The sequence below is a fragment of the Thunnus thynnus genome, chromosome 6, assembly GCF_963924715.1.
Source record: "Thunnus thynnus chromosome 6, fThuThy2.1, whole genome shotgun sequence".
NCBI lineage: Eukaryota > Metazoa > Chordata > Actinopteri > Scombriformes > Scombridae > Thunnus > Thunnus thynnus.
The window spans coordinates 24,557,164-24,578,878 of record NC_089522.1 but is presented as its reverse complement, the minus strand read 5'-3'; the positions used below and the strand labels follow the sequence as shown (position 1 = coordinate 24,578,878).

The window sequence follows — 21,715 nt, the reverse complement described above, 5'->3', positions numbered from 1 at the left end:
TGTGTTCAGCTCAGCTAGTTCCTAATAATCTCTCTGCGTCTGACGCATAATGTATTAATGTCACACAGGGAAACAATTTCATCCCTTTACAGTTTATTAAGCAAAGTGAATAAACCAATATGTGCATATTAAGCTATCATTCAACACATTTCAAACTTTTAAATAGAATATACTGCATAGTTCAATATATCTACAGCACATGTAGAAATAGCTGACACATACTGCATCTTATTTTTAGTTTTGAGTAATCAGTTTACTGGATGTGACCAAAGATAACACTGGTGTTACAACATGCTGCCCCGTTTGGACTCCAAAAACCATCACATTGTGAAAGGAATGCATCAAGTCAACCATGAAGTGAAGAGAAGACAGACATCAAAATCATTCACATCTCTGGCACTCGTAGCAGCTCTACAGCTAAAGGAGTTTTCAGTAAGAAGCTGAGATTGGCAGTTTCATACATTAAATATGATTTGGAACATAAATAAAACACTGGTTTGAACTGGATGACTTTATCTGCCTTCCTTTTAAACTTTTAGGATAAAGTGAAAGTGATAGCACAATGGGTATGCAGCATGAGGTACTGTACAACTACAAGACACTGGCCACTTTCTTGGTTTTTTATTTTTTATTTCTTATGCTAATTAGACAAACTAATGAACATTTTTAACTTTTCAAATATTTTGTGTAACCCAAATATTGAAAAATCTTTCAAATTAATGCAATAGCACCAGTAAATATGACTAGAACAAAAACCGACGAGCTGTCATATTGGATCCTATTAGATGTAGCTAGGTGTACCTGATAAACTGCCAACTCAGTGTATTTAGACAATAATTAATTTAACTCAGTTTGTTGTGACAATATCATATGCACAACACAGTTCTGTTAAAATGTATGTACAGCACCTATACTGAAAACTACAAGAAACTTACTCCTAAAAACCGGTTACTTTGAATTTGTGCTTGATGTTTAAAATCACACGCAATATTCTGTAAGCTAAAAAATAAAAACATCTCCAAGGGACTAAATGGATGATTTTGGTGTTAGTGTTTTCATCACAACAAAAAGATTGCCATCAGGTCAGCCAGAATAATTGGTGTATTCCTTTAAAAAGAAAATTGAGTAAACAAAGTATAAAGATGAAAACTATGAAATGCATAAATAAATAAATATATCTCTATTACAAAACATAACATAGGACATTTTCTTTCACACACACTCAGACTGTCTCCTCTGTTTAGCCATTCTGCTGTTTTGAAGATGGTATTTAAAAAAAAAAAAAATCCTCTATAAAGGATATAAACAAAAAAATGAAGCATGGCTACTGAAACCACACAGACAACTGACAACATTAAGTTATGTACTCATGAAAACTGAACCATTCTGAAGGTAATACAGTGCTGGCGATGATGCACAAGTGATTGAAACTCAGCACTGTTCAGTTTGTACAAAGTGCATGTATTCAGTCCTCTTCATATACCAAATACAGTAAGGACACTATCATATGTTAGATAAACAAACATTTCTCAAAAACTAGTATAATTTCATTTTCAAAATGCTACAGATTGTAATGACATGTCCCAAAAAGTTATCTAACCTTTTGGAATTGGTTTGCAGGTCTGCAGGAGGCTGTTGTCAATGTATATATATATGCAAGTATATCCCAGAGCCCTTATACACTGGTGCATAAGTGTGTGTTAGACAACTGTAGAAAAACATGGATGTTGTTTTTATGATGTCACCGATGTTCCTAACGGGAAGTTTTGGGTTTACAGTTTACGACCTGGAGCTGTAAAATCCAGATTTGAGAGGTGCCGAGGGGGAGGTGAGGAAGCACAGCTGAGCAAAACCTGCATCTCATTATCTTTATAACTTATTACCTTAATATCTCTCTAATTGAGCAAATATTTTCAAAATTCCATTTGTGAAATCAGCAACCCTAACATCTTTTATTAAAATGTATGAGAGAAGCCGGAGATTCTCTTCTTCACTTCAACACAGTCTTGGTTTTGAGGAAACCTCCAGTTGCCATTAAAAGAGCTAAATCTTCTTTAGTGGCATTAATGGTTGCTTCTCAGATGCCTCTAGAGAATCATATCAATAACCAGTTTATGTCTCTGGAACTGGAGCCCCTGTTTGTTGCCGGCCTGGGCTTCATTTTACCGACATAGCTGTATATTCTGATATTATAAAGATGTTTCAGTCTTTATTTATTCATGCCAGACTGTGACTTTTGGGGAATTTGATGCTTCTACCACACTTTTTTCCTGTGAGTAATCCAGGTATGGGATGATTATTTCAGTAGTATGAAAAAAACATTCTTAATGACAAAATCAGCTTCTCTCTACTTCATAATTAGGACGACAGTAAAATACTTCTCTGCAGTGCACAATGTAGCAACAAACGTGATGTGTGGATGTGAAGTGTGGGTATAATATTAGATACAGTATCTTCATGCAAACCCCTGGATTTGTTTGAATTGGGCCTAAAAATGTCATTCAAACAGTACATGTGGTCCCTATATATTTAAAGAAAATAAAAACTAATCAAGTAGAAATTATTATTGTAACTCCTTCACACGCTTGGTAAAATTTGACTGAAACTCTTTGGATCTTCACAAGTCCCAACAGGAATTACTGTATCAGGATCTTCAGCCAAAGTGGCCCTTCAGAGGTGTCAGAACTTGGGACATCATGAATAATTAAACTGCCATATCAGGGTTGGAGTGTCCACAGACACAGAACAGGAGCTTCAGGTTGTGATTCAGACATCTTTTCATTTGGACAGTTTGCTGATGACTCGAATGAGAGCTCCGTTCTCATCCTTTAGCCTCTGGTTGTCTGACTTGAGCTCTGTTAAGATCTGGGACAGCAGAGGGAAATAAATTACATTAGTATATTATACTAATATATCACAGTTATACAATCAGTGAAATGTATGCTAAAATAATTTGTGTAAAGTTTGTAATTTAAAGTTTCGGGTGGTACAATGACACAATTCACCACATCCATCCACTGTAATGATAAAATAAATCAGCACTAAAAACAAATGGACTAAAAGTTGTCTTTCAGTAAAGTTTGACACCGAAAAATGATGACATGCTTTATAGTACTTGATCATGCAGTGAAGAGTGACTTTGGCATTATGTGAAAAGTGAAAGAGAATAAAGTCAAAGAGAGAGACTCTGAGAGAGGGTCAATCTCTCAAATCTAGGTCATGTCTCTCATGAGGAGCAGAGACTAAAAATAACCACCCTCTTTGTCAAAGTGTTTCCCCTCTACTAGAGGCAAACAATAACCCTCTGCTCTAGCTGTGACATATTACCAAAAGTGGGGAAATGAGCAAAAGCACCTGTCATCAACATGTTCATGACCTGTAGGAGATGACATGTTTGGAGCCACTTTTCTAGCATGTTTTCTCTGTCACTAATAACCTAAAATTTCAGTACAGAAACCTCATGATCGCAGCAAAATGCAATTAAAGGGATAGTTGGTAAATATGCTTATTTGCTTTTGCAGAGAGTTAGACGAGAAGACAGATACCAGTCTTGTAGACTGTACATCTGTTAAATATAAAGCTATTGCCAAGAATTGTTCAGCTTAGCTTAGCACAAAGACAACAGCTAGCCTGGCTCCAAAGGTGACCAAATCTGCCTACCAGCACCTCTAAAGCACCCTAATTAACACGTTACATCTCATTTGTTTAATTCACACAAAAACAGAAATGAAACATTGACAAGTTGAGGTTTTATGGAGAGTTACATACGTGCTGGAATTGGGCTATTTCTTGCCAGATGCAGTGACTTGTTCTCAACAACATGCCACATTTCGGTTTGTATAGTTTAAAGATATAATATGTTCTGAGTGAGCTTTAGAGGTGTTAGTGGGCAGCTGTTTTGCCTTAGCTTCCATGTAGCTTTCTATTTAGTGTACCGAAAGTGGTACACTAGTCTCATCTAACTCTCGACGAGAAAGCAGATAAGTGCATTTCTTTACATACTTTAAAGTAATATCATCATCTGTTTTCTCTTTCATGAACAAAAACACAGAGTAAATAAAATCCACCACATATCTCTGTCTCATCTAATTGCACAAGAGTTGCTCATTTTGAGGACTAATGATGATAACACACTTCATTTCCTTTGGATGATTGACTGGAACAGTTATTTCCTTGGCAAACAACTTTGCATTGATTACACAGCACATTACACAGGACCCGCACATATCTGACTGTAGCAGGATCAATAACTGCTATAAATGCTTTTAATCTTCATGGTGCAGACTGCTAGATGTTTAATCTATATGATAACCAAAGGTAGAAAAAATAAAGAAGGAAAAAACGCTGATGCAATGCTCATGTCGTATGAAGCTCCATGCAACATCAATGTAGCTAAAAATACACTTCAAAGGAGGCTTATGAGAAATGTTTTTTGGGGGGAGGGGCAGTGAGCTTGCCCTCTGATGGCCGTAAAGGAGAATGAGTTAAAAGAGTGCAGAGGAAGATGCATTGCACTGTGTGGGGAGATAGGGGGGTGGGGGATGTGGGACCTGCCTGAGAGGAACACAGCAGAGGACGAGGGGGATGTAGAGGCACCAGAAGGAGAGAAGAGCGTAGAAGTTATGTGGCTGAGGAATGGGGGAGGAGAGGAGGGAGGGAGGAAGGAGGACAGATGATGTCAGAGGATCAGAGGTCCTCTGTCTCCGGCATGGAGGCCGTCTCAGAGAGGCGGGCGAGGACGCGCAGCATGGCTCTATTCTCAGCCAGGAGACACTCGTTCACCCTCCGCAAGGTCTGGACCTGAGCCATAGCAGGGAAAGCCTGCACAGAGGAGGAGAGAGATACAGAGAGGGGCAGACAGAGAAAGCATGCAGGGAGGCAGGCCATGTGCAGAGAGAAAGACTCATATAGACACTGTATACATCTCCACTTATACAGGCATGCACCCACACGCCTACGCAGACGGGGGAAAGAACAGACCTGAGGGACTTATGAGCAAAACTTATATAAAAAGTATATACATTACATTACTGGGGGGGTTGAGAAGAAATAGCAAAAGCTGCAAGAAGCAAAGCAAGTTATGAAGGCAGTTGTCCTTTATGGGGACTGTATGAGAGTGGTGATGTGTCATGTGTTATTATATGCATAGCTTTGCAGTAATGCTCAGAAGAAGAGCAAAGGAGAGGGAATTAACATTCATAGAAATTCACATAATATTCTAACATTCTACTATTTCAGACTTTGCACAAGAGCCTAGCCAGTTATAAGTCAATAGGAATGGAAATGATTCATTTCCCTCCTTCTCTTGGCCTGACTATTTGAGGTAAACCTCAGTGTGGTTCCATAGAGACGTCTGTGGTTTGACGCCATTCCTGAGGGTAAACCACTTAGAACTCACACACACACACACACGCACACAGGGCACTTCTAGTATTTCAGACTACAAAAAGTTTGTAGACTTGAATGTGGCCAAAGATGAGGTATAAGCAGGATTTCCAGCTGCTTCTTACAAAACCAATGCGCATTTATAAAAGCAGTTTAAAGCAAGCCTGTGTTTGGGAACAGTCCATGCATATAATGTTCTCTTGGTATTAGAATAAAACAGTACAGGTTCTGGATAGGTGCCTTTGGCAAGAGGGAAGAAAAGGGCAGAGTGTGACAAGAATGCATAATGACCAGTATCCTTCATTACACTCTCTTAATATTGTGCTCATAGGCATTAAATCAGACTCAAGTCCTGCAGATAATTCTACACAGCTGCTATTAATTAGGTTTCAGAGGCTGTCAGGAATAATTAAGCTTTTCTATTAAAATGTGAGAATCCTACACGTAAGAAATCCAACACTTTGGACACTAACACGTGTATACTGTTTCAAGAGGGAAAACAAGGACACACAGTGACATTGATGTGAAACACCTGAAACCAGGCTGAGTCAACAACAGAGCCAACAGTTTCAGCCCAGAGATGCTAAATCATCAGTATAAATACAGCCTGTGTCCCCGTTTGGCAAGACAAGTAACAAACTGGAGACAAAGACAGGCTGATGTGCGCTCTCTGTCGACAAGTAATACTTCATTTTTTCATAGTTACACACAGGTACACACAAAATAGCAGCAGCGGTGATTGTAACACTCACACTGGTGTAATTATTTAAATGTGTAAGTGTTAAAATTACAGCAGCTGTTATTTTGTTTGCTTGTAGAAGACAGCATTGACAAATCTAGTGCTGCTGTTTTTTTCTGTAATGTAGGTGGTGCTGGTTGCCACTATTCTGAACAGCTCCTCCTTGTGGAGAATCTGTGGCTTGCTAAACGTGAACAAGTGATTTTGTGAGTGAGTGACAAGCCAGTTCCCTAAGGTGGTTTACATGTAAAGAAAATAAAGACTGTGCCGGTGTCCCTGTGGCTCTTACAGTAGAGAGTACTTGTATTTTTGAGCGGACTATGTGATGTACATATGTGTCCACACGTGTAAACATGCCCCGGTCTTTGACAGAAGAGAATCATGTGAAGTGACAGGCAGGTGTCAATCACTCTTCTGCATCATAGAGACCACTCACCATCCCCCCTCCCCTGAGACAGCCTGCCCTCAGGGCTGGTACCCACAACGAAACCGCAGTGGGGGATCCTGCTGAGGGAACCACGACAACATGAGGGTCAAACATCTGCTGCTGGCATACCACACTTGTGTATGTGTCCTATTTTTAATATTCATGTCACTCTGTGTTGTCACTGTCTACATATTCCTTATGCCTCACTAGGGACATTTTTGGCTTTTTAATCCGTGATTAAATTTTTGTGATTTTGACTGTGTTAATGCATACGGCATAAAATTTGATAAGAGTGTAGATTCTAATTTTGGAATTTCAACCTCATTTCCTATAATAAGTATATAATAAATTGTGTAATAAAAATAATGACACTTAGCTCCTTAAGGACAACGATGTTCCCATTGAAACCCATTAAAACCAAAATTTGTGATCCCATGGCCATTAAAGCATAAAATCATGCATTCTATTATATCAGGCTTTCAATCTAGAGCCCTGGCTCTAAATTGTCGTTTTTACTATTTTCCACCAGATTGAGCCATTTTCATGTTTGCCCTATGGAAATAGAAATATGTGCTATTTTCCTGGTTTTCACTGTATATTTCCACTGTGTGTGTGTATGTGTGTGTGTGTGTGTGTGTGTGTGTGTGTGTGTGTGTGTGAAATTTTCCCCCAAGCATTTAGTATATGGAAAATGATTCATAACAATTAATTTTTTGTTTGCTTTTTTTAAATATATATATATATATAAACAACACTGGCCTTAGGCAAACAAGCTGGCATTTAAAGGGTTAGAATTCTGAAAACGAATGAATGTTTGGAAGTTATTACCAGGACTGATTTTGGTTGAAAGATTTAACTCAATGAAAGTTGAAAATAATATTAATATGTAATATTTTATAGCAGTTATTTGATGCAAACATTTTTCCCCTTTAACAACATCAGTGAAACTGATGAAGCACAAAGGCTAAATGAAGTGGATATCTTCAACAATTACAGTCTTTTTTAGTAAAAATTTCCCTCTTTGTATCTCAACAACAGTGTTTTCCTGTTCAGCGGGATTGTAACAAAAAGGGAATTTGGCACTAAAGAGTCTGTAACTTTGAAAGATATTGATTTGATTTAACTAATTTGGACAGCTGAAGCCTCATATTAGCTTCAAATAAACTTTTAAATACATTTCTGCACTGAAGGCGGTCTATAGATTTTTTTCCCCCATCACTTACATTGTAAGTGCATTATGAAGGGATCTCTTAATGGCCCGTATGAACAGGAGGAATGATTACAGCAAAAATGACATGTGTCAGTGTTCATTTTGGCACCTGACTATTTTTTTTAGGACAGACTTGAAAAATTGTGAACCTATCCTTTAACCATTAAATTATAATCTCATTGTGTAAATTGTAAACTACACACTACTACTCAGGCCTGAAATCTCCCTGCAGCTCTGCCCTGTGTTTCTTTGTGAAGCAGAATACACACAGTGCGGTGCAGGAATGTCTCACAAAAGCAGGTATTTTGCTCTTGGACGGGGTTTGGTATTCAGCTGGAACTAGGTCACAATGTTCACCCCAACAGTGGGATAAGTGGAGCAGAGGAGCAGCAGCACAGACTCCTCCTTAGCCTGGCAGGAAGTGGCCCAGCAGAACACTGTGGGTAATGAGCCTGAAGCTTTAACCTTCCCTCTCCTTGTCTCCAATCCACCTGGCTAAGCACAACCCTGGAGTGTGCAACATTTGTGTTTTGCTTTGTAAAAACGCTTTAGGCGTGCTTGATTTAGCATAGGTGAGAGGAGCTGGGGGTGTCTACCTTCAAGGACTGTTAGGGTGATTACAGTCTTGGGAAAAGACATTTCTAAGACAAATTAAGCACAACTTCAAAATATTAATTTTAAGAGTCATTTAAACCCAAGGCAGGATGAGTATGCAGAATTTATTTTTGCATAGACTGACCTTTAACTCCTCCTCCATGCCTGACACTTTTTTCTCCAGAGCCTGTTTTTCCTGTAAATAAAGAAGAAACAATTAAAATAAATTTAGTGCTATGTTCCTTTGGAAAATCCCAATAGTCATTAGACTATAATTCAAGCACACAGGAAAATTAGAAGGAAAAAGACAGAGAGAAAATATGGACATTCATCCATCATGATAGTGCAGAAGAGCATGACCAAATAAAATACCAAAATGCCAAAAGGTTTCCAAGACACTTACCCTTTTCTCTGATTCAAGTACAGTAGATCTCTCTGATATCCTGTCGTGCCTCTGGAAGTTAGAACGGTGCTGTTATTATTAAGAGAAAATATTACAAGAATTGTATTGTAGCACATTCAGTAATCATCTCTACCGTGACCTTTCCTTGTATTACTTTTAAGATGACAAAAAGGATGATGGTGATGCAACGACTGTTTCTGCACTCTACCTGAGTGACTTTCTCCAGCTGGGAACGAATCTTAGCCAGTTCTTGTTTGCTGTCCTGTAACCTGGACTTGAGACGTTCATTCTCGTGCAAGGCTTCCGTGTACATCTGAAAATGAACAAAGTGAGATTAAGGAATCGCTTTGTTCGAGCAATTCTTGATCTTTATTGATTTTAAAAGTTAAACAAATTAAGAATGAAATAACACAATAACCAATCTAGAAATAAAAAAGTCAGTAAATAAATAAAATAATGAAGTAAGCAATGCAAATATCAAAATCTTGAACATTATCTAAAGCCTGCTGTTATTCTCCCTTCTTATCCCACAGTTAACTGTACAGACATCCATTTACTACATATCAACAACAGATCAGTGTCTAATGCTATATACAATATATCAAAATTAACGTTCTACATTGTTAATATGACTGGATATATCAAAATGCACTGGCAACAAAAACACTTAATATATTTAACATGTTAATACAGTTCCATTGTTACCATTTGGTCATGTGAAATGGTGTTTGTTTTAGTGTTTCGGTTTTATTTTAGTAAAAAAAAAAATCTATATTATTATTATTATTATTATTATTATTATTATTATTATTATTATTATTATTATTATTATTATAATTATCATTATTATTATTATTTAAATTTCTTAGTTCCTTTGGGTGCTAAGAACAATGACAGTTTTTAAAATTTCAGTCTCTATTAAACAGTTGGTGTCTATTTTAGAGATGCACCTTTTACCTTCTATGTACAGTAAAAGTGCACTTTCAACATCTGTCAACATTAAAGTGAAATAACATGCATTTTTTAAATTTCAACTCTTTAAGACAAGATCCATGTATACAACTCAATAAATTAAACATTTTATATATAACATAGACATTAAACATTTTATTCAAAGATTAATAAATAAAATGAAGAACAAAAACTAATAATACAGTAGAAAGTCATATCTTTATAGAACTAGATCAGACTTGCTCATCTGTGCAACAGCACAATAGCTCTTCTTGTGGTTTTCTGCAGAATGTATTTAAATACAAGTATTCCCGGTTCACCTAGATTTACCTAATTATCACAATAGATATTGAATACATCTAAAAATGTATGTGCAAAAATGATACTAATAAAATAATTTCAACAAATAGAATAGAATAAAATTATTTTTATTAACAGAAAACTTTGCATTCAAAAGAATGTAATCACCTATGAATATTTCAACATAAACATGGATCTTGCCACCTTTTTCTGGGCCTAACAATCTTAAATCAAGTGCTGTTTGGCTCAATCAGTTGAGTTCAGTACAGCAAATTTTTCAAAACAATATCACAACTTAAAAGTAAATCTTTATGTGTTTGCCCTTATTGGAATACTATAAAAAAAATCACTGAAAATACATACATGGTTAAATCTGTATGGTGATCTGACAGTCACACAGGACCCCACACGAATGATTCAGGGAGGAATGTGCTCCTTTAAACTGAGAGTTACTACCTTCTTGTAATCTTTGGTGGTGGAGTCTTGCTCCTGTTTATTCAGCGCGGCCAGCCTCGTCTCTCTCCGTGTGTAGGAGCTGGTTCTGCCCAGTGGTTTGTCTGTCGCACTCTCTCCAGTGGAGTCATATCTACAGGCAACATATCTCATACTCAGCTTACAATGCCACTTTATTTAGGGCATTTGTTTTAACATTTTTCAGGAAATACAGTTCTGTAATAGAGGAGGGAAAAAAAAAAACAATGTTAAATCCTTACCTTGACAGTCTCTCATGCTGAAAGACAAAGAATAAACCATGTTAGTCAGATCACTCAGCACCAGGGCACTGGGAACAACACTGTGTAAAAACGTTCTGTCATGGTTAGATCCAGATTTATTTGTTTGATAAGACCAAACAGACGCTTGGCAGTGAAATATTTTCCATTCTGAGACAACAGAGAACAAAAACAAAACTTCCAAAGTGAATTATCACAGTGTGTTCAGAGGCCTGAAGTTCCAAAGGGAAGAGGTGCATGCAGAAGTGAGATATAATTCACCCAAACACCGCACCAACATGGTTCACACAGGTCAAAGCTCCCCGGTGAGCCCGGTTAATCTTTTAGAATAGACGGCTGCCACACAAATGCCTGCAGCATAAAGATGACATCATGACATCAGAAGCTAAGTATGACGGGTCAACTGCTGACCTCAGAGAACAGACTGATAGCAGACTGTCCTGGAAGGTTTTTGCTATGACTAGCCCAGTCTACGTGGCTGCCAAGTGGCCTGTTGTGATCACATATTGGATGCGTTTCCATGTCACCAAGGAGTCCGGGTATTGTGCTACATTCAGTGGAAGGTGGAGGAGGGTTTTTTTTTTTTTTTTCTAGGACTCTGACTGTATTTCTGGTCTGTGTTTTTTTTTTAATTATATACCTTCAAAGATGTGCCTACATAAAACTGGTAGGTGTAGTTTATGTCTGTCTACTGCTTCCCTGTGTTATTACACCTCATACATAAACTGGACCTCCAGTGAACAAATTTAGAGACCTCCAGCCAAGCCGATTCCTGCACTGAATGAAACTGAACAAAACAGCCATCAATTGAGAAAGCCAGGGAGAGACGCTGCCATGATATGAGGCCAGACTGATCTGTGATCTCTTTACAATATCTACTGCAGTCCCATAAACTTTACTCCTAAATCCTAAGATTTGGAGTTGCTCTCATGCAGGGAAAGACAGCTTTAAACACTTCTGTTAAGAAACGCTTTGCACTGAACAACTTGTGTGGTAGTCTGAGCTGTTTGAGACAAGAAGCAGATGTAGGCTCTGTGAAAAGCATGTGCTTTAAAGGAGGAGAATTTATGTCAAAAGGAACGGAGTGCACAGTTATTCCTGTGCTACCATTTGGCTTGTTGGGGGATATTTCACCCAGCGTCAAAGGAGCTATTCCTCAGCACGTGTTTACACAACTGAGCCAGTGCTGCCTGTCCTTATGTGGTCATGTGCTTTAGCAGAGCTATCCAGAAAACAGACCTCCATGACCTCAGATGAAAAAGGGCCAAGGACGGAGCCTGGAAGAGCTCTCACTCACTCTGATCTCTTAATACAGAACCGAGGGGATCCCTCGATAAGATTTGGTGTATATATTCATTAATCAGCTGGGATGATTGGCCCCTGGTTTTATGAATAAATTATCATGTAGGGGATATGAACTGTTACATAGCCCTTCAAACTCTTTCAAGATTATTACTGGATGCAAACCTATTTCACACCAAAGGATTATCAAATTAGTGAAATTAGTTTTTTTTAAACTTAATTCCAGCGAAATCTTGGCTGGGCCCGGTGGGATTTAAACGACTGGATATTATCCTTAGTAAAAAAAAAAAAAAACAGGGGGGCGGGGGAATTCTTCCAGTAACACATGCATGCTTTTACATGAAAGTCTGCATCATGTAGATTTTGGTGCACACTGAACCAAAGCCAGAAACTGAATCATACTGCAGATGAAATTCTCCTTCAGATGGCAGCTGCACCAATCTGATTCCCTTGTTAGGACAAATAGAGGGAGTTAGAAGTGGCACATGTAGCTCAGTCAACTATGTGAGGCAGAGCAGATGCAGGAGGAGACAATCAAGCAAGAGAGAAAAACAACAGGGTGTCAGACTGATGGAAACAACCTCAAACGGGTGTATGCTTGAACCATTGGCGCTTTGTAAACACAACTGCCTCCAGTTTTATGGCTTGCCAGGACCAACATCATATGCGACAGGAGGGGTCAGACACATACAGGCTGCCTGCATGAGCTCACTGCTACAATGTATAAATGATGTTGTTAATTGCAGGAGCCAATGAAATAATTATTCGGAGACTCTTCATCCTCCCTCTCACCTCTTTCACTTCTTCTGCCCGTTTGTGTCATAGCATCACTTCTTCAGAGCTGACTGGATTTTGCAGTAGGAAAATCTGAGCAACCTGCTGCTACACACACACACACACTCTCTCTCTCTCTCTCTCTCTCTCTCTCTCTCTCTCCCTCTGTCTCTTTCTCTTCACCCCCACCACTGGAACCGACACTGGACACACAACCATAAAAGACGTTTCTTCCACATTCACTCACCTTTCCTCACTCCCTCCTATTAACTCTTTACAAAACATCTGAGCCCTTCTGGCAACTGAGATCATCTTCCCCTTTTCCTGTTTTCACTCAAATGCCTCACATCTGTCTAATGATGATGTCCAACTGTCCATCCAATAATGTAAATGTGTTCTTGTTTATACTTCTTCCTGTCGCTCACAGCTGTAACACATTGTATTTTACTAAAGAGGAACAGGTTCCCATCAAAACACTGTGGCAAGTGCTAAAAGTAGTACTGCATCAACCTGATTCCACCCCCTCTGCGTTGCGTTTTCTCTCCCATGAAAACTCTGCCAATTGAGATTGGTCTGACATCATGGAAAATTAATGCCGAAGTTTCACCATGGATACAGTACAGGAAGACTGACGCTCCTTCAAAAGAGAGCAAAAGAATGACAGCATCCACTGGTAGCATTCACCGCTAGCAACTCTGCTGTGATGAGAGCATCTGTAGTGTTGCACGACATTGCACAAGCAAATCTCTGCACATCTCCAAATAGACCGCTACTTCATGTTTTTTGACTTTTCCCTGTCCCTTTAAATGTAGCTGTCACACAGCTGAGTCTGATGCTCTGACATAAACACAGCAGTCAAACAACGCCCATGAGAATAAGCCACTTAGACAGAAAAAAAAATAACAGGAAATTACAGCAGGAATGTTTCAATCCAGAAGTCTTTTCCAAGTGGGATCAGTCTCTGAGTGCTTCAGAGTAAACACTTGCCTCTCTTTCATGGGTCAACAAATAAGCTGAGATAATGAGTGGTTCACAAGTTATTTGTGATATTTAATAAACTAAATTAGTGGCTCAGGAGCAGCCGATTACTCATGTAAATGCACACAATTATAGAGCAATATCAGAAAATAGGAAGTCATTCCACTTGACATTACGGCCTGTTGATAAAAAAAGATAAAAACTTCTGGAGCTCAAAACAGCAAATCTCCAAAGACAAAAATACGCTACACAGAGTCTGAAGCTTTCATGTGTTTAGACCTGCTTTCTTTGGGTTTACTAAAGTGTTAGATGGTTTTATTTACTACAAGAGGGAAGAACTTGATAGAGAGTTAAAAAGTAACAATTACGATACAGTATGAGTGATTCTGATCCATATAACGACTGCGTCATTCCCTCTCAAAAAACCTACTATTAACATAATCAAGTAAATAAACTCCACTGGGTGTAATTTATCATCTTAAACCGGCTGAATCCTTAAATTTAACGTCAAAAAGGTGTGTTTCAGTGCAAGAAAAGGTTCTGGTCTTACTCTGTAGCTTTTCTCTGTAGGGGATGGAGAGGCCGGTGGTGAATCTGTCACTGACTTCCTGGTGCGAGTCAGATCCTTGCTGCGCGGGTAGTAGGTTGACATCTCCCTCCTCTACCCTGGACAGTCAGGTCAACGTCTACTGTAACATTCACCGAGGCCACCACCAGATAACAGCTGCACAGACGCACAGATTCTCTCAAGCAACAGTGACGCAGATGCCCATGACTGAGCTCCCGGGGAATCCTCAGCAACAACAGGTGTGTGTGTATATATATATGTGTGTGTGTGTTTCAGTCCAGCTTCACACTCCCATGAGCTGGAGAGTCCCAAGTTTGGAGGGATTTCTGATGTGTGGTAACGCCTTTCTTCAAAGCTCCGACAGTAAAGCAATAATTAGATAAAAATGCAAAGAACGACAAAACAAAGTAATCTCTGATGATCACAAAAACAGATAAATAACTCTTTAACTAGGAAAGCAAACAAATTATCATCCCTTGTCTTCACTCTGTGAACACTGAGGTCTTTGATGAAATGTGAGAAAGTCCAAAAGTAAGCAGCCAAGAGAGAAAAGTTTGTTCCCTATGCTGCCTCTGAGGATTCCCAAAGTTATACTCTCTCTCTCCATCTCCCTCCCTCTCTTGCTTTCTCTCTCTCTCTCTCTCCTTCTCCTTTCATTGCTTGGTCGCCCTCCCAGTCCCTACACCCCCACCCCTGCTTCTCCCAGCTCTCTTCAGCTTTGGCAGCTTGCTGTGGCAGCCTGCCAGAGGCTCTGCTATGGACAGACTCGGAACTGAGGGCTAAAATTGTCCACTGATGTGGACGGGGATAAAGGGAGGTGGAGCACAAAGCCAGACTCGGGGGGAGCCGCAGTCGTTTGTGTCCTGGAAGGTCAACAGTATTACCTGAGGAGCCATCAACAACCGTGAGGTGTCGAGTAACTCTGTGCACCCTGATGGAGAGGAAATGTTGAGTGTTACACAGTGTTAACACGGGACACTTGTGCCACATAACTTCTCATCCCAAAATAAGTGTAATCCATTACACACTTTAATAAACAATGATTATTTTGTGTTCATTTTTGTTCGTGACTCATCCTTTGTTTAATCTTTTTTGAAAGTCACCATCTTGTTAAAGGGATAGTTTGACATTTTAAGAAATATACTCATTTGCCTTCTTGATGAGAAGATTGATACCACTCTCATGTTTGTAAACTAAATACGAGGCTAAATCCAGCAGCTTGTTAGCTTAGCTTAGCATAGAGACTGGACACAGGGCAAAATAGCTGGTGTGGCTCTGTGCAAAGGTAAATAAATCCTCCGAACAGGACCTCTAAAGCTCACTAAATAACAAATTACATCTTGTTTGTTAAATCCCTACAGAAACAAAAGTGTGAAAACAACAAGTTGTGGTTTCACAGAGGTTACGTGCCGGAGCATTTCTTGGCTGGACGCAGTGACTTAAGCCCTCCTAAAACCACATTTGGTTGTTTCTACATCTCGGTTTCTGCATGAATTAAACAAACAAGAAAAAACATGTTAATTTGTGTGCTTTAGAGGTGCTGGTCGGCAGAGTTAGTTACCTTTGGACAGAGTTTCCCCCTGTATGCAGTCTTACACTAAGCTAAGATAACAAGCTGCTGGCTGTAGCTTGATATTTACTGTACACACATGAGATGGGTACAACTATTCTTATCTATCTCTAATAAGGGTATTTCTCATAATTCTGAACTATTCCTTTAAACAACCTTGCAACCCCCCTCTACTTTGTTGCCATAGCCCGCACAAGCCGGCTCATTGCTATCTTCCTTTTATAGTGTGGTTTGCAGCACCACACTGTTCCTAAACTCCTAAACTCCCTCAGCCCTGCTCAGGGCAAACAGATAGAAGGAAAGATAGGACAGAACGAAATAAAACAAAAACACAGAAGGAGAAAAAATAGAAAGCTGGAGAGAATATGAAAGAGAAGGCAAGACCTGATTATTTGACAAAAAGACTTTGATGATGTTGTTTAGTGCTACTGAACAACCATCCAAGCTCATAATATGACCAAAATACCTCTGAAAGACCGAACATAAGAAAGGTAAGACAGTGGTCACATATAGAGAAAAGTAACCTTATTTGCATATTAAACTTTTCTGAAAAGGTTTGTGTTGATAGCTTTGGTTCTTGAACTATTTTGCATTACATAAAATCAACAATACACTCTTTTGTGACAGATAGTTTGTAAAACTGAATATCGGCGATTGTATTCACCGTGTATGTAGAGTATATTTGTTCTTCACCAGAAACCATCTGCAAAGAATATGACTGATAGTGGCAGTGAACTACTTTGGGACTGGTGTTGGTGCCCAAGTTGGAGTTCCCCCAGTCTGATCCCCAGCCTTAGTTTCCGGACTTTCCATATGAGATGTTATTGTCATGCATTTCAACAATACTGATAATGAGCCACAGATGCAGCCACCATAGTCGGAGTAAATGTGGAAGAGGGAGCAGGACACACTGCCATCAGGAGCTAATTACTTAATCCCATCCAGTATAAAGTGGCAGTATAAATATTGGCTGTAAAGGTATTCTTTCTTGCTCTACCTCTCTCTATTCCTTTAATCATGATTGCAGCTGACTTGCTCAACACCTGTCTTTCTCTCTGTTGCTGAAACAGCAATGTGGAAAATCTGTTCAGATCATCATGGAGTCAAGCAGAGGTCGACTCCAGTGATGGGCAGCCTGTCATGCTTCTGATGAAATCTTGCTGCTCGGTATGATTATCACAGACAGATATAGTCCTCTCGGTAATGCTAAGAGACTCTCATGTTACTAACAGATCTCTGCTTCAGATTCCACCATGGGAGACAGCTGATCCGCTGACCTGGAGTCAGCTCTCAGGGAAATCACTTTCCATTCATACTGTATCACAAGTAGGACATTCATAATCTGTGCATAATCTCCTCTAAAAGTCATCCCTCACCGCCTTATCATCTCTTTGCCCCCTCCGGCCTTCGCCGCGGTATCTATTTTAGAACGTCTTCTTTTTAGAAACACAAATTAATTAAATGTCTTCACCGAAACTCAAGTGAATTGCCAAGTTGCACCCAGTAGGAGGAATCATGGGGTTCGGAGTCAGGGTTTTTCACATGCGGCACAGAGGTGGAGGAAGCATCCAGTTAAGAGGGTGAAAGAAAAAGGAAGGCAATCCCTCTGAATCCAAAGCTAAGACTGAGCAGAGAGCGTCTCGGTTTTGCCCAATATGGTATGGAATGCTAAGACACCTCAGCCATGTGATGTGAAGAAGCAAAGCGACTTAGAGGGAGGAGGGGCAGGGGGGGCTTTGGTTCTCCTGGACTGTCTTTCTATGAGATATTAACCAGCACTTTTTGTGTTGTGTGTGTGCTTCACATATAAGATTGCAGTACATCTCAAATTGTTGCATCAGAGATCAGAGCTGCCTTTGAAGCATATTTGGTTTTCGGGTGAGTGAGAGACAGGATGTGGATATGAAACAATGGCCCTAATGAATATTGATTCATACTGGATGATAACATTATTGTTGGTGGCATAATATTTTCAACTGCGCAGTATCTGATATCTAGATAGCACTTTTTATAAATAAGGAATTGCTTTTACTTTGTTGATGATAATCAAAGAATGCCATAAAAACTGTGAAACTTATTCTCACGGACTCTCAATCCGTCAGAAAGTAGTTTGTATCAAGCGAACTATAAATACTCAGTTTTCCTTGGTCAAACTAGGCATTAGAAAATAAATTGGAAAACCCTTTAGCTCCATCTAGTGGTACCAAAGGAAAACAACAGGAAAGCAGGGTAGCTCAAACCTTTTTTCCTCTTGGGCTATCTGTGATTACTATTAAATTAAAAGTATGTAAAAGTTCTCCTCATACCTCCGCAATGTTGTAGTCTGACTCTTTGACATCACAGCAGTGTCGCCTCTGCTGCTGTTTTGTGGCAAAGTTCAGCTGTGCTGCCTCCTCAATAGGGTTCTGATTTTCATCTCTCCACCGTCTCTCACCAGCTGCACATGTAACGTATGCACAAGTAGTTGGACTTATCGACTGATCACTACTGAAAAATGAACAATTCATGTTGTTTTGATTATCATTGATGAAGTACATTATGTTAAAAGTGGAATATTACAGTACAATGTGCAATAATAATGCAATATTATTTTATTGGCTGTATAAGTAGTGATTAATCAATTTCATTACTGTTGTTTTTTAATTTATTTTTTAATGTGTGAATGATTTAAGGTATGTACTGTATGTTAAGTATGTAGGTACATATAAAAACAGCAGAAAGAATCACCTCATGTGTTGGTCTTTTAGATTAATTTATTCACAATCAGTGGGCTGACAGATGATTGTGAATAAATCCATCTAAAAGACCAATACATGAGGTGATTCCTTTTGCTGTTTTTTTGACTATGGAGTGCCACCTCTCTTCCTGACTTTGCTCTGGAGAACATAGCCTGCATTTAAAGACAGAGCACCTGTTTCCTCTTATGTATATAAGTATGTTTGGAAGATAAATGTTTTGTGAGCACTTATCTTATCTTTAAAAGGACCCAGTGATTCTCTGACCTCTGAAGGAGTTGTTGCTTGTGTTGGAGGAGGAAGGCAGGCCACAGGATCCAGTAATAGATGAAAACGAAAGGCTTGTGATTGGAGATTCAGCGAGGGTTTCTAACCTGGGTTCAATGTTCCCCTGCTGTATGTGCATAAGATAATAATTCAGATTAAAATGTAAAAATGGCTCACAAACAGTACTTAAAGTTACAGATCAACCCCATCTGCAGCAGAAAGCATGACTTCATTTTTGAATTAATATTTGCAAACTGTTTTTGACTAACCTCATCCATTTTGCTCCATTTTGGGCTAATCTCTGTTGGTTCCTTGGACTCTGTCAGACTGACGTTGACTCGCCTGTCATCTGTCAAGCCTTTCCAAAGACAGGACCTGTCATCCAGAGTGCCTCCTTCCTCCATCTGTCTGTCTTGAGGAGACAGGCTGTTGATCTTCTGAGCCTCTTTCAGGTCTGTCAGAGTCACACCCTGCAGGAAATTCATACAGTATCATATCTGTCAACACACGTTCCAATAAAAACTTCTGTGAGCCATTTGTTCTTTACCTGTGTTGACCTGCGGGTCTGTCTGGCATGACGAGACCTTGCTTTCCTCTGAGACTCTGCCTCTTCATCCCTGACTGGTGTCAGATACAACCTGAGTCAATAAAAAAAAGTAAACCATAAAGATTTGAAGTGCAAAGGCTACAACAGGGCACAGTCAGAGAAATGTACACAGAGGGCCATACAAAACATTCAAGGAGAGGACGGGTAAATACAGCAGACAGGAACAAATATACAATAATAATAAAATCAATCTTAATTTATAGAGCACTTTTTAAAACCCAACTTACAAAGTGCTACACAGACAAGGCAAGAAATTAAAAATTAACAATTATAAAATCCAATATAAAATCCAATCAAATTGGGACATTATAGGCATTAAATGGAACATGATTAAATATACCTATACTCAAACACAATCATATACATACAAAGTTGTGTATATTATTGCTGAATGCTTCAAAAAGGTGGAAAGCAGCAAAGGACAGATGTTATTAGTGTCTTTTTTTTTTTTTTTTTGACATGCAACATCAAGTACAAAACTGCTGTGATTATAATTTCAGGGAGGAGGAGTATACATGTAGAGGCTGTATTTTAACTTCAGGTATTTTAAATTGGCACTGAAAAAGAGAGACAGATTGCAGTGAATTTGTTTTGAAAATGATGTGCTCTATCTTTTATGACATTTCCACAAAATTAAGTCATAATGCAGGATAAGCCACAATTAATATTGTACTTAAGTGTTGCAATTCCCATTCCTATTCAAAATTTCAATTAATCAACTTAACAAAAAGCAATCGGCACTCAGTGATCTGGCTTTTCGCTAACTGAGGAAACTCATTGTTCTTGTGTGAGCAGCATACACAGACAGGCCAGGACATCCACCTGCCTATCCAACCATCCATCCATTCACTCACCAGTTACCCACTTTGACCAGTTGTTAATCCAGCCTTGGTGGGCAGAAGCAAATCAATGAAATCAAATGAATTAATGAAATGTAAAATATTTTCACTGTGTTAGATAAGTGTATAGAATATAAAATATAAATCTTTTCAATAATGAATGCAAAAAACGCCACATTTCTCCTACTTCCTTCCTGCTGTGTATCTTTATTTGCGGCCTCATGCCACTACAGCAGGTGTAACATCCCACTGATTTACACTTTTGAAAAACCTCTTCCTCCACCCTAGTATCCCACTTCAACAGGAAATATATATGATTGAGGAAGTGGGGTGTTCTCCGAATGCATTTTCATTGTGACTTCAAGGCATGAGTATCATTTCCGGCCATTGCTTCACAGACAAACACAAAGAGCTGAGCAAGCATCAGTGGAGAGGCTCATGTTTTACCCCGAGCTGCCCGCCCCTCCTCTGCTACTGTACTGTAAGCTTTTACTGGTATTGATCTCTCAGGAGTGGAGTCACCCTGAATCCTGACTGAGAGTCAACGGGCTGGTCAGCAGCACACTCTACTGTATATAATGTACAGAGCTTAGGATATGGATTTAAAGACTGTGCACAGATCCAAAGTGTGATAAAAGAAATGTTATAGCGAAAAAATCAACTGCAAAACAAGTTAGAGCTACCACAACTGCAGATCTGTTAATTGTATAATTACAATCATGAGTTCAGTATAGATTTTATCCACAAACACTGTTGCACAAAACCTGCTCCCCATATATAATGCTCCTCTTAAACTACATGATGAATATGCATTAATAATTAATCAGTTGAAATAGTTGCTAAGAATAATAGCCTTCAGGCAAAAATTACTAATGTACATAAAAGAAGCGAATCAAGTAGATCAAGGAGAGAAACTAATCTTCAGCCCCCAAAGTAACAACCTCCAAGCTCACATTACATCAATTTAATAAGGCCTACAGCACCTGTGCTGAGAATAATTACATGAGGACATGGAGCTTTGCCAAAACAGTAGCTTAAAATTGATGAAATAAAAAATCCAGGAATAGAATAGCATGGCTCATGAAACTCTGAAACTTACCTGGGAACAAATGCTTGCATGGTCCCTGTGGAGGGTCAGAGACTGAGGCACTGAGGCACTGCAGCAGTGATGAGTGGGAGAGGCTGTACAAAATGACTGGAACAGGCTAGAGTGCAGAGAGAGAGAGAGAGAGAGAGAGAGAGAGAGAGAGAGAGAGAGTGAGAGAGAGAGGTGGAGAGAAAGAGAGAGAGACTTCCTGCTTATCTGGATGATGCACACACAATCAATTTAGACTT

General features: G+C 39.1%; 1 protein-coding gene and 1 long non-coding RNA gene across 11 annotated transcripts; one reads left to right on the top strand and one right to left on the bottom strand.

The window, feature by feature from the left end:
* Positions 1-76: 76 nt before the first annotated feature.
* LOC137184807 (protein phosphatase 1 regulatory subunit 12B-like) lies at positions 77-14,469 on the bottom strand. Of its 10 annotated transcripts, none has more exons than XM_067592841.1 (8): positions 14,345-14,469; positions 10,723-10,739; positions 10,466-10,595; positions 8,967-9,071; positions 8,759-8,827; positions 8,501-8,551; positions 6,561-6,631; positions 77-2,865 (listed from the first exon to the last, which is right to left on the bottom strand). In XM_067592841.1, exons 1-7 carry the CDS (start codon positions 14,444-14,446, stop codon positions 6,590-6,592), a joined length of 516 nt encoding a protein of 171 aa, XP_067448942.1. In that variant the 5' UTR covers positions 14,447-14,469; the 3' UTR covers positions 77-2,865; positions 6,561-6,589. The 10 variants fall into 10 exon arrangements, with proteins under 10 accessions (XP_067448942.1, XP_067448944.1, XP_067448937.1 ...); XM_067592843.1 differs by having other exon boundaries at positions 6,561-6,628; XM_067592836.1 differs by lacking the exon at positions 6,561-6,631 and adding an exon at positions 4,555-4,821.
* Positions 14,462-15,419, top strand: LOC137184808 (uncharacterized). Its single transcript, XR_010928722.1, has 2 exons — positions 14,462-14,601; positions 15,039-15,419. It is a non-coding gene; the product is annotated as an uncharacterized lncRNA (long non-coding RNA).
* Positions 15,420-21,715: the final 6,296 nt, after the last annotated feature.

Excerpts from the sequence above, each read along its gene's own strand:
- LOC137184807 (XM_067592836.1), bottom strand. The coding sequence starts at position 14,446 with ATGTCAACCTACTACCCGCGCAGCAAGGATCTGACTCGCACCAGGAAG. Across the intron at positions 8,828-8,966 it reads AGCTGGAGAAAGTCACTCAG|CACCGTTCTAACTTCCAGAG; the intron begins GTAGAGTGCAGA and ends TAATAATAACAG. Across the intron at positions 4,822-8,500 it reads GCATGGAGGAGGAGTTAAAG|GCTTTCCCTGCTATGGCTCA; the intron begins GTCAGTCTATGC and ends TCCTCTGTGCAG.